Below are 13135 nucleotides of genomic sequence, written 5' to 3'. Positions count from 1 at the left end.
AAATATTTTTAGTAATTTCAAGTTGATTTAACTTCAGTTCTATTTTCAAGACCACTTATATTTATAAACTTGAGTATATGAGTTCTTCTGACTTGTTGTTTTGAGTGGTGATGAGTTGAATGAATGTACAACTGAAACTTCACTCAGCTCATTAAATTAAGTTTCTAAGGAAACATCAGCATATTAGCAGACCTCACAGGGTGCATGTTTTCATAGTTGAAAGTGAGCCGTCTTTTTGTAGTTTGAAAAAATATCCATGTTGCAAACTTGATGTGTGTGTTTAATAACTTGAATTGCAGTTGTTTGTTTTCGTAATTAAAAACAATGTAAACCTCGATGAAGACTAGGTTTAAATCCAGCGCCTGCCCTGGTACACTTATAATTGAACAAAATCTGCTTGACTTAAAAATTGTTGACTGAATTTAATATTTTTTTAAGTATTAGCATATATTCTTTGTAAAGTTCAGTTAAGTCAGCTGGTTTTATAAACTCAAAAGATGACTAAGAATAGTTATTCGAAGTTCAGATGGCTTACATTATTAGTGGAGATGGGGAACTTATTTTAAGTTGAACCAGCTTGAAATGATTTACAGTGTACAGCTGAAAAGAAAAAAAATATTTCAAGGGCTTTGGTACTTTAGTGAAACTATTATATCCATACTGTTCTGGGATTTTAAATTCTTGATGAATGGAACCGATTTTTCTTCCGAAACATTCTGTCTGAATCCCGGTTGTGCATAAACTGACTTCTCACTTCTAATAACATTTATTTTATGCTAGTCGTACAATATCTTTGGTAAAAGGTTTTTTTTGTCTATTCAGTGTTTATTTTCCCTCCTGATCTGAGGCTTTTTTTTTATTTAATTCATGTACTTTATTCAATAAATAAAGGCAAAAAAAATATCTCTTGCAATATAAAATCAGTGCTGCTCAATATCTTCTAAACCTGTCTTTTCCCCTTTCTCTCTGCAGACCATGCAAGCAGCGCGATGCCCGACAGATGAGCTATCGCTGACTAATTGTGCCGTGGTGAGCGAGAAAGATCTGCAGTCAGGACAGTGAGTAGTCATTATCGCCTATTCATCGTCACGTTTGTCAATACAGGCACACACCCGGGCACCTATCCATCATTTTTTCATCCCACCAATCACCCACCCACCCACCTTATCACCTATCATTCATCCAGAAGGTCACAGTCAATTATCCGATATGAGGCTGCACGACTTGCAGTGTGTGATTATTTCGCTGGATATCGTAATAATGAAAGTAATGAAAGTAAAAAATGAAACAAAGCTGCAAGAATACTAAAAAATACACCATTTTTTCAGCTTGCCTCGCTAAATATCATATTATTGTTTTGATATATTTTTTGGTATAATCTGTAAGTCTTGATTTCTCACTAAAAACTAAGTCCTCGAAGCCAAACAACAAAATACATTGTTATTGCTTTTAAAAACAAGCCATATAAGCATTTTCTGATCTGATCCCCGACCAGTAAACAAGGATGATTCTATCAACAGTTACTGTTATAGCTGACCTACATGCATGCATCATTTCTTGTGTACCCCTTGTGCATGTGTACGTGGTATACATCTGTGACTCAAGGGTTATACGAGTCCATATGGGTCACACAGAAACTTTAGACAAGCAAATAATTTTACTGTGGGTATCCATGTCATCCCTTGTCAGATCAACTGTTGCCACTTCATTGGCATTATCACAGTGGACCCTCTAAATGAAATAACATGGAATAAAAAAAGGGTGCAAACAGTTCCAAACATCCCTAATTTGTGTGCAGTGTTAGTGCATTATTTTGTCCCAGTCAAACCGTTTTTTGTCACGGTGAAATAAGAGCCTCTCCCACTGGTTTTGCACTCAGACACTCCAGATGTGGTCGTGTTCTTGCTGCTGCTTTTGTTCTGCTTTTATCTCTTTGTGAACGTAAGAAGTGACGCTAATAAACAATAAAGGGACTGAGCTGCTGACAAACAACAGAGGGTTTTACAGACTGGGCAACGCATTGCAACAGCAAATGTACTTAAGTATGTACATACATATTTTTGCAAAAGTATGAAACAACAAAATCAATTATAGCATTGCAACCAAATCCTATTATAGTATACATCTTGATGCACACATTAATTTCACACCAAAAATAACCTGTGTTCATTTTAAGAGTAATGAGTTAGTCATATTTGCGCTGCCATGGCAACTGCAGCCTTGTCGTTATCATTCAGTGCCACCAAGCAGTTATGTTAGTGTCGCCATTAGTACACTGTGTGGAGGTTTTAGGTTGAACACTGATGCTGATTACTGAAAACTTCTATTTCCTGATATCACTATATGCAGAACATCATATTCTGCTGGCAAAATATTGTAATTTGAAAGTCATGACTTAAAGAAGCTTCTATAGGAGCCTACCAACATGGTAACATGAATGATACAAGTATGTAATGTAATGCAATTCCTAAGCATCAACATTGGAAGATTATTCAAAATCTGTTTCTACCCGAAGACACTCATAATAAATTCTCTTGATGAGCCTTGTTGGAACTGGGGTGGCTTATGTGAGAATAAGGTACTAGTATCCTAGTAACCATCAGAGATTAGCCAATCACAACTCTTCAATAATGCCTCTAGGAAATTGGCCAATTAAATAGTGCTGTGTGGTCTCCAAACAGCCTGATGAGATGTGACCTGGAGTACTGTAAAAACCAGTGGCACATTTGAATGAGTGAATTAAAGCTGCACCAATATTTTTAATCAACAATGAAAAAAAAAAATAACCCAGTGATTACCCTACCTCTACAGAGCTTTTTACTCTGTTTTGGATAATTGCCTTCAGCAGGCAGCAATCATAGTGAAGCATTTAGCAGCTGAAGAGGTACATATTTCTCCCAGGACCTGGAAGAAACCAAACTTGTAGCAAAAGCTAGACTGATGACCAGAAGTACAACACTAAAGTAATTCTAATGTTTCTCCATTATTTGGATGTGTGAAGGGCAACTGATTATGGACCCCATCTGGATCAAAAAGAGCACTTTTATACCTGCAAAAAATGGATATTCCCTATAAGCTTTATTCTATTTTGAGGTCAGAGTTTAACCAATGGATACCAGTATCTTCACTCTTCATTTTCAAAAACTGTGCCCGCTACAGCCTCTGAAAGATTGGAAGGAAATGAGTGGAAGAGGTTAAAAATCTATTAACAAAGCTTTAATCCCTACACAGGAACTGTGGGGAGCTACCACTGACATGTCACAGAAAGGTACAAATAAACAGGATAGATACAGGGAAAGAAGGCATGGCATGACACTGTCGTGTGCTAGCCAAAAAATGTAATAACCCGGGTCCAACTGTCTCCTGTTTCTGCAGACATGTGACTGTGAAGACCACACCCAACCACAAGTTTGTGTTTACAGTAAAGACCCACCACACTGTGGCAGCTGGAAGCATCGCCTTCAGCCTGCCTCAGGTTCCCCCCCCCCCCCCCCCACACACACACACACACACACACACACACACACACTCAGTTAATTACTACTTGTTGGCTCCATACTCAATCTTTCCATATCTCTCTTTCACTTATCTCTCTTTTAGAGGAAATGGGCCGGTCTCTCCATTGGCCAGGAGGTGGAAGGTATAACAATCTCTATTTGATTGCTGCAAATGATGGTTAACTATACAGGCAAATGTGCTGTAATTGACAAGCTCTCAAGCTTTCTGTCCTCAAATAGCACATACGCAGTGTATAATAGTACTGTATATATTTATATATATATATATACATACATATATACTGTACATTGATCTTGTGTATATATATATATATATATTTTGTACTGAATGTTGTATATATATATATATGTTGTTTGTATAATATGTCATTTGTATATCTGGAGTGTTGTAACAAAAATAATTTCCCCCTGGGATTATTGAAGTATTTCTGATCTGATCTGATATAATGACAGATTACCAGTGGCAACAGTGGGTCCATGATTTCATACAAAAGGTGGATGAACGTAGGGTAATCATTTCTAACTGGTAACAGTCAAGTTGGCCGTCTGGAATTACATCTGAAGTATGCTCTTAGCTGTAGCTAGCTAATTAAACTAATGTTAAGTCCATGAGTTGGCTGACTGACGCTTCCAGCCAACTCATTAAAAAAGGAGCTCTGTGGTGGATACATACATGATATTATGCTAAAAGGCTAAAGCTGCATAATAATAATTTAGCATTTTCACCAGCTGATCATTTATTTAAAGATCTAACAATACACTCAACACACACTTCAATTCACAATACTGGGTTCAAGATATGATTTTCTCATTTTTCTTTTGTAGACCAATCTCAAATTCTCAAATCGGACTGAGCATGCAAACATTATTGAGAACGTTGACCGCCTTGCACACAGTTATGGTGCTTTTTACAAAATGAACCCTAAATAGTCCTGGCTTTTAAAGCATAAGGTATACTGTTGGCAGTAAGTTAGGTTTGATATGCTAACTAGGGGTGTAAGAAAATACAAAAAAATATTGGGATGTTTATTAAATACGTTTTTTCCCCCTTTTCTTTATGAAAGTGAAACTAGTGAAAGTCATTTATTTATTTTCAACTACGGAAAATGGCCTCAGATCATTGCCATGTGTTGTCTTATCTTTTGACCCGTCTCATTTTCTGACTCTAACTGAAAAAGTTGCCACACATCCGATTTTAAACAGGACAGTGCGTCCTCAAGTGTTCACCTGCAACCGCCATCTGTCTTTTTTTGGACGTTGACCAAGTAAAGTCTAAAGACTAACCAAACATGCTAACAGCACCCAGAATGTTGATATCAATGTGACCTGTAACCCCAAACAACGTAGTTCATGTTAATGCTAACTCCTTAAAGCAATAAGGTCTTTTAGGTAGTAAGCTAAGTCATATATGTTAACAAAGTGATATTTTGTGATACTGTATGGATTCTTTTAATGACTTTATTCTGTCCTGTGATAGTCTAATGTGTGGTAGGTGCATTCTGTTGTTGTCTGTACTTTCGGTCTTTCCATTGAAGCTTGAGATCCTGAGATCAGTGTGCCCCTGTCCATCTGTCCCCTCAGTGTCCAACTACAACTTTGACAAGTCCAAGCAGTGCATCGGCGCCATGACAATCGAAATTGACTTCCTGCAGAAGAAGAGTACCGACTCCTCCCCCTACGACTCAGACAAGATGGCCGCCGAGTTTATCCAACAGTTCAACAACCAGGCCTTCTCTGTTACCCAGCAGGTTCATGTTCTCAAAATATCGAGGCTCACACACAGACACGCAACCAAACTTGTTGCTTTCTTCTTTGCTCCTTGATGTTGCTCTGTGGGTTTTTTGATCATCCTCTTGCTTTTCTCCGTCCCTCAGCTCGTGTTTAGTTTCTGCGACAAGCTGTTTGGCTTGATGGTAAAGGATATCGAGGCCATGGATGCCAGCATCCTCAGAGGAGAGCCAGCCTCTGGAAAGAAACAGAAGGTACCTGACCTTGCACAGCTCCGGTGCTTCATGTGCATATTTATGAGATTTATCATAAAAACGAGTCAAATCAAAGGTTTGCAGTGTTCATTCAGGTGAAGGTTCAGGTGTTCGCAAGCCTTTCTCAAATTTGGCCTTTTATTGAAATTAGTTATGAGAGTAGATGTGTCTTGTTTTTTTTCCTCTTTCGAGGAAATGGGAATGTTATCACGCAGCTACAGAAAGCTCTTAGTGATCCAGTCCCGATGGGATTCTGCCCCATCCCCATATATGCCATATGTTTCCCATATACTGCCACTGCTTAATGGCTTCTGGTGAATCATTTTGTTTACTCATCATCTTGATCATCATACACACCCATCTGACAACTGACGCCACTGTAATACAGATGAGCATTCTACGACACAACTTATTGCATTGTGCTCATTGTGTATTTATTCATGCACATTAATACAGTGGCCCCATTGGACAAAATGCATTCACCAGCACAGGCACAAACACAGAGAAATGCACTTCATATCTAAAAAGGCAACAGATTCTAAACTACAAAAATAAAAATACAAACATTAAGAGAAATTTGCTCCCAATTCAGGAACGCTCCAAATACAGAAATGAGGCACATCACTTTATGAAAATAAGTGTAAATAAGGATCTCTACATTCAGTCAGCCATTACTCATACAGAGTGTTCAGTCACTGACATGTGTCTCCCAGTCCCTCCTTTCTGCAGTAAACAGAATATATTTTCTGGTATCCAATCAGGAGAGAGAACTCCACAAAGAGGCGGTTCTCAAGGGCAGGCAGCAGAAATGATGTTATGTTATTATGTGGTTAGGTGGAGAGGAAGGATGGGAGCCTACCAATTTTACTTACAGCACCTTTAAAGGGCTGAGTCCTTGCTGAAGTTAATCTAAGATTAATAATTAGAAAAAAACAATAAGACAATTTATTCAGCATAATAACAGTAAGTGTCTTCAATGAAGCAGCAGAAGCATTCTTATTTTTAGCATTTTTTTATTGAAACAATGAAAAACTAAACAGCTGCTTTATTTCCAACACTGGGACAAGACTACTTTCTGTTAAACTGAGGAAAATAATCTTGTTCCTCTGCTGGGGTATTATGCAAACCATTGTTGTAGCTTGTTATTGGTTAAATCGAGCTCAATATGGGCTGTAATATCATAGCTTAGGAGTAAAACGAGACACAAGAGGAGTAAAACTACAAAATAAAACAGGACATAACAAAATAAAAACCCAAAACCATGACAATCTTATTAAGACACAGATATTTTATCTAAACAAGATTATTTTTCTTTTTAGACAACAGCTTTAGACAAACAAGGCTTTTTTACTTTCTTGAGATTACTTTTTTTCCTTCAAACATTAGGAAAATGTCAAATGACCAATCCGCTACAAAATCAGAGATGCTGCAAATCACATATTATGTACAAGTTTTATTTGTTGCCTTTTGGGGAATTTTTGCTGCATTTACTTGCATTGTGTGCATTTGCTCTTGTATATGTCTTTTCAGTTGTGCCCATAGTGCATTAATAGTCTCCATGTAAATGAGCTAATGTTTTAATCAGTAGATGGGAGATATATTTCTAAATCATCAGACAATCTGAGGAAAAGATGTCCTAAAGTGATTGATTGATAGGTGATGTGGGGGTGGCAGAAATATATTCAGACTTAATCACAATCAATCACATATATCAATATTTGCTTAGAAAAGCCCCAAAATTATTGTAGCACATTAGTAAAGCACTGAATAGAAATATCTAAAGGTGGCATTGAGAAATCCAGACATTGTTTTATATTTATAATAATATAATAGTTCTCCATTGAACCTAAGACTATCACTTAAATGTTTAAATGTGGCAATAACAGATCATTACAGTCATTTATGTTTTTTTTTTTTTTTAAATATCTAAATTAATGTGTTAAATTTGACACCAAACTGGGGTGCCACCCCTCTAGATCCGCCCCTGCAGTGTAGATATGTCACCTCTCTGAACGGAGCACGGACTGATAGTGACTCTGTTTCCTCTGACAGATCGACATTGGGCTGATGGTGGGAAACAGCCAGGTGATTTTTGAGAAGGCAGAGAGTTCATCCCTTACACTGGTTGGTACGTTCCTTATTTCTCCCTACAGGTTTCCTCAAACTTAATTGACCTCAGTCAGGATCTGGATTTTGAGGGGCTAAGAGAAGGACTAAATCAAGAGGGTAAACATGGTCAGAACCTCTTTTTCTGAAGGGAATATTTCAATCTTGATGGTGCTGCATAAACAACAGTCTCTTACCTAGTTCCTCCACAGGATGGCAGTAAGAGCACATTACAGTATGCTCTCATTAATGCATCACCTCCGTCTGTCTGCTAAAGAAAAAGGCAGACTTAAAGAAGAGATAGAACGGATCAAACTGCTTTAATTTGGTGGTTTTTAATTCATTATTGAGCTCCTCAGAAATCCCATTTTCCTTCCTGTCACAATCCTCTATAGAGGATGAGAGCGTGGGCCCCCTTTTGGGTGAAAGCAGTTCCTCTAATTTGACTGGCCGTAAATGTAAATTCTGAGATCTTTCCCAATCTAATAGCATAAAATAAGATTGCCATATTGCTTTTTAGCTATGGCCAACGAGGCAAACAATTATGTAATCATCGCCAATCAAAGATCAGTGTCATTGTATGGAAGAAATAAAGAAATAGGGGTTGATGAGCTTTAGTCTGCCTCCATCACAGTGGACGGACCTGACATACAACTACCTTAGTGAATCTCATATTTCTGATATCGTTCAGACTCTTTGTGTTTATAATCAACGTTTTACTACGAGTCAGGTTTTATCTCCATTTCTTGCATTACTTTATGCTGATACATTTCTTTTCATTAAAAACTTTATTTACACCATCACTGAGACACTTTACTGATTCTCTTTAATCTACAGTTACAATGTGCACAAACGTCATTTACTCAGTAACATCATTAACTTTACTTTAACTTGTGATTAGACCTTTCCCACAGACACATACTGACAGTTTACCATTTTGTATCCTCTCTGTGGATAACCTAAAGCCACAGATCTCTTCTTTTACTGTCCTTCATTCTTTGGGGAAGTAAAGAAAATAAACTGGGTTTTTCAACACAGCAGCTTTTAGGCATAGTACCACTGGGCACTTTTACAGCACTTTTACAGCACTTCACCCAAAAGGGGGCAGTGAAGACAAGAAAGTGACATATGCCTGCTCTCATCTATCCTCATGTAGTCACTTGCTTTAACATATATGTTATCATTGTTATTTTCCACTGATGTAGTTCCTTTATGTTTTTTAACAGGTAAGGCAAAGACCAAGGAGGCCCGACAGACAATCATCAACCCAGAATGGAACTTTGAGAAGATGGGAATTGGAGGTCTGGACAGGGAATTCTCCGACATTTTCCGCAGAGCCTTTGCTTCCCGAGTCTTCCCTCCAGACATTGTGGAGCAGATGGGTGAGAAACTCTATCCTCACTCTTTTTTTGTTGCTTTTCCTGATTTAACCGTGCCAGATTGCCTTGGTTTTTTGTGCTGTTGTCTAACATCCTTTATTGACTCTATTGACTATTTATGAGGTTTAAAACCTGCTTCATATGAAATGGATGTGATGCAAGTAATTCTTTGGCTTTTGGGTTTTACTGTAAATGAAGTGTCAAAACCTGGTTGGGATAACCTTGCTAGTAAATTTGTATGCTGCATATTCCCCGCAGTAGCAAAATGTAATATACAGTAATACGATGGAGGAAACTGGGTTATTCACAGTGCAACAGCAGCTATTTTTTCTCTCTCACACACAGACAATAACATAGAATTTATTCACTGGTTCTATGATTCATTTTATTAACTTGGTTTCTCCCCCCTCTGGCACATAAAACTATTTTATAACATGCATACATCTTTTCTCCCTCTGATGTCTTTTTCCTCTTCTGCCTCCTCCCTCTGACTCTTTCCTCGATCCTTTCATTTCACTCCCATCTTACTCTTTTTCCCTTCCATTTTTGTCTTCATTCCCTTTGGCGTTTGTCACCCTCCCCGTTTTCTGTGCTCCAGGCTGTAAGCACGTGAAGGGCATCATGCTGTTTGGGCCTCCGGGCTGTGGTAAAACGTTGATGGCCAGGCAGATCGGTAAGATGCTCAATGCCCGCGAGCCCAAGGTCGTCAACGGCCCAGAGATCCTCAACAAGTATGTAGGAGAGTCTGAGGCCAACATCCGCAAACTGTTCGCCGACGCGGAGGAGGAGCAGAAGAGGGTGAGAGACGCTCAGTGCACTTTTCTATAAGCTCAATTTAAAAGAAAACAAGACTGAACTCATCATTTGGACCTGTCTCCAGCTCGGAGCCAACAGCGGCCTCCATATCATCATCTTCGATGAGCTGGACGCCATCTGCAAGCAGAGAGGCACAGGCGCCAGCAGCACGGGCGTGCACGACACTGTGGTCAACCAGCTCCTGTCTAAGATTGACGGCGTGGAGCAACTTAACAACATCCTGGTCATCGGTCAGTATATGAGAGGGGACTGATTCACCGCGTTAACATACCTAACAGCTGTAAGATGGTTCTCAACCTTTTAGAGTCCCACCCACCCCCCGTTTGTAACACAACACTTGAAAGCTACCTTACTCACACAAGAAGAGCATTGCTTTGCTCACAGACAGAACAACAGTCTTTAGATTTGTTGGAATAACAGCACCTTGTCAGTCAACATGTCTGCTTTAGGCCTAAAAGCCTATAGCAGTGGTTCCCAACCTGGGGGTTGCCAAAGCTTCATAGGGGGTCACAAGGCCTTCTTGGTTTTAAGGTAAGCTAGAAAACTTAAATATACACAATAGACCTATATCTCAGCATCTGGTTCCCTTCTGTGAAAAGTAAGTGTAAAGTACAGTAAATTGTGAATTGCCAAGCATCAGGGACAAGCAAACACTGAATTTGTCAAAACAGAAGCATGTTAAGTATTTATGATAGACAGATTGTCTGCTCAAAATCCATCCAAATCACTGGTTTCATACAAATGTCTTGCAGTTACTGAGTTCACTGTTAGGGTTCATTGTACAGTTTGGAATATAATATGAAATATCAATAAAATATGAGTCTGGAGTCATCAGTTTACTAAATAATGGAAAAGGGCTCCCTTAAGGAAAAAGGTTGGGAACCACTGGCCCCGGTTCTTGTCCCCTGTTTTGAATGTCATTAAAGGGATGACATCGCTGAGAGCTGCTTCCTGTCTCTCATTCCGCTCTGCTTGCAACAGTATGTTTTATTTTACACTCTACAACCATTTAGAGACTTGGATTAGAAAGCAGAGGCACGTTCACACATATTTCACTGATTAATTCAAACAGAATGCTTACGACCGATGCATGAGCACTTGAGAGTCGTGTAGGAAACATGACGCTGCTGCAAAGCAGAAATCACTTTATGAAACGGGCCCCAGATTGAAAACCATTCAATGATATTTGTTTTCTGTGCACATGTTCAGACCTTTAATGTTCCATGATGATTGAAATGCTGTTGTGTTATCTCCTGAATGGATAATGGCATTCTCCTGTCCAAATCTGAGAATACACTGTATATAAAAGAGACGTGGGAGAAGGAGGGGAATTTCAGAAGAGGGCTGGAGGAGAATATGTTAAGCACAATGGAATTTATTCTGTTTGAAAAAATATTGGTAGTTATTTTATCACAACCCCTGCAGAAATGACACCACAGAGGTGGAGGTATCTGTTGGAGACTATGTGGGACAAATAACGCCAGTTTTGGAATGACTGGAAAGATGCAGGCTCCCCCTTGTCTCACTGTTAATAATAAATCGGGAAGTCAGTATAGGACTGTATGCTGGAGAGCTAGACAGCTTTTTCAAGTCAAACCATCTGAGGATATTCAGTTATCACCATAATGGAAATTCACCACAATAAATTGGGTTTTATCACAATAGTATTGTATATCGCCCCATCCCGAATAATGTATTTGGAGTTAGTATTCCTTTTAGATGTGATATCGTATACATGGGTGACATCTCATTTGAAGGGAAGAATAGCAATGATAAGAAATTTGTACAAATACGTCAAATACAGCAAAATATATATCAGAATCACTTTTATTGGCCAGGTATGTGCACACATACAAAGAATCTGACTTCGGTTTTATGTTGCTCCCAATGTACATACACAGAATAGCATAAATAAACAGGACAACAGGCTCAACAAAATAGAAGGTGGATATGACAGTATATACAGAACAATATGCAGAGCATGCATAGCTGTGTTACATTATGTGATATATTAGGGAAAGGCTGTTATTCTCCCTCAAATTCCAGAGTGAACCTAATTTTTCAGACACAATGGGCCTCATGTAAGAATCCTATCCTATCCTGACTTAAACGTCTCCTACTTTTTGAAACACTTCGTGTTGATCTGTGCCCTCTGCTCATGAGGGAGTGTGCACTCGTGACATTTGATCATTAGTATAAACTCTGTCCCCAAAATTATTCTGTAAGAAGAACTACCTGTTCTGCTCCATGTGTGGGCACGCTCCATTCACGGTAGTAGTATTAGAGGACCAGAAAGAATTTGCTAAACGTGTCTCTAGAGCAGCACTGTACTGTAAAAATCATAAAGAGAGTGAATAGTTTGACATTGAGATAGTGACTGGACAGACCTGAAGCTGTTGCAGTGACATAGTTTTCCTATCAACTACTGAACTGAAAGTTGCCACACCAAATATGCCAATCAAATCATTAAATGTTTTAAAAAAGTTGTCAAACTGCTTAGTAAATTGGCAAGCCATGATGATAAGTTTGTGAACAGAATATTACTAAGTTTATTTTAGGTTTTAGAAAGAGGGGGAGATAGACTTATATGTGTAACTTCAGAACAAATGTGTTTGTACAAGTGATTCTTGGCCCATTGTCAACTTAAAAGGTCCAGTGTGTAACATTTAGGAGGATCTAATGTCAGAAAAGTATGGAAGCCCATTTCCCCCAATATGACGAAAACAAAAAAGATTCTGTGAGTAATTATAATGATAAACTTTCTCAGTATTTTATTATTGGCAGAAATGGGCTTCCATAAAAATGGAATATAATATGTGTATTTTCATTTGTGTATAATCATATAAATATAAGTATCTTTGTGTTTTTGTGTGATATCTTCTATCTTCATATAATGTCAGGACATTTATTTATCATTAGACAACACAAGGTTGTATAACAAAATGAAAATATGCTGTCCCTTAATGCAACACACATAGAAAAAGATCATTACATTTATAGAATAACATAGAAAATGGAAATAATAAAATTATATCATAGTGTACGAATTAATTTAATACAGTATCAGTGTATATATCAGTCAGCATCAGTAACATAACTCTGCCCTCCCTCCTTGCTGCCATTCTCTCAGTGTTGTTTTCTCTTCCTCTCCAGGTATGACCAACAGGCCCGACCTGATAGATGATGCCCTGATGAGGCCTGGCAGGTTTGAGGTCAAGATGGAAATTAGTAAGTGTTCAGCTCTCTCTCTTCTTTCTTTAGAAACAACTCAACTTGGTATTGTGGTTAAAGTTGGCATCCCTCATCTCTGTCCATGACTTCAAATGCTGAAATA

At 38.4% G+C, this 13135-nt stretch overlaps 1 protein-coding gene across 3 annotated transcripts in view; it reads left to right on the top strand.

Moving 5' to 3' along the window:
* The window catches only part of LOC127355743 (vesicle-fusing ATPase), a 48656-nt gene that overhangs the window by 22347 nt on the left and 13174 nt on the right, over window positions 1-13135 (top strand). For all 3 annotated transcript variants that reach the window (XM_051386864.1, XM_051386862.1, XM_051386863.1), the window contains 10 exons: window positions 973-1058; window positions 3376-3475; window positions 3601-3640; window positions 5100-5266; window positions 5393-5500; window positions 7553-7628; window positions 8833-8988; window positions 9584-9783; window positions 9866-10031; window positions 12955-13029. In XM_051386864.1, the coding sequence (XP_051242824.1) occupies window positions 973-1058; window positions 3376-3475; window positions 3601-3640; window positions 5100-5266; window positions 5393-5500; window positions 7553-7628; window positions 8833-8988; window positions 9584-9783; window positions 9866-10031; window positions 12955-13029 (1174 nt within the window). The remainder of the gene's footprint in view (window positions 1-972; window positions 1059-3375; window positions 3476-3600; window positions 3641-5099; window positions 5267-5392; window positions 5501-7552; window positions 7629-8832; window positions 8989-9583; window positions 9784-9865; window positions 10032-12954; window positions 13030-13135) is intronic.

The sequence above is a fragment of the Dicentrarchus labrax genome, unplaced genomic scaffold, assembly GCF_905237075.1.
Source record: "Dicentrarchus labrax unplaced genomic scaffold, dlabrax2021, whole genome shotgun sequence".
NCBI lineage: Eukaryota > Metazoa > Chordata > Actinopteri > Moronidae > Dicentrarchus > Dicentrarchus labrax.
Note: the sequence above shows the minus strand (reverse complement) of the source record. Positions and strands in the feature narration are given on the sequence as shown.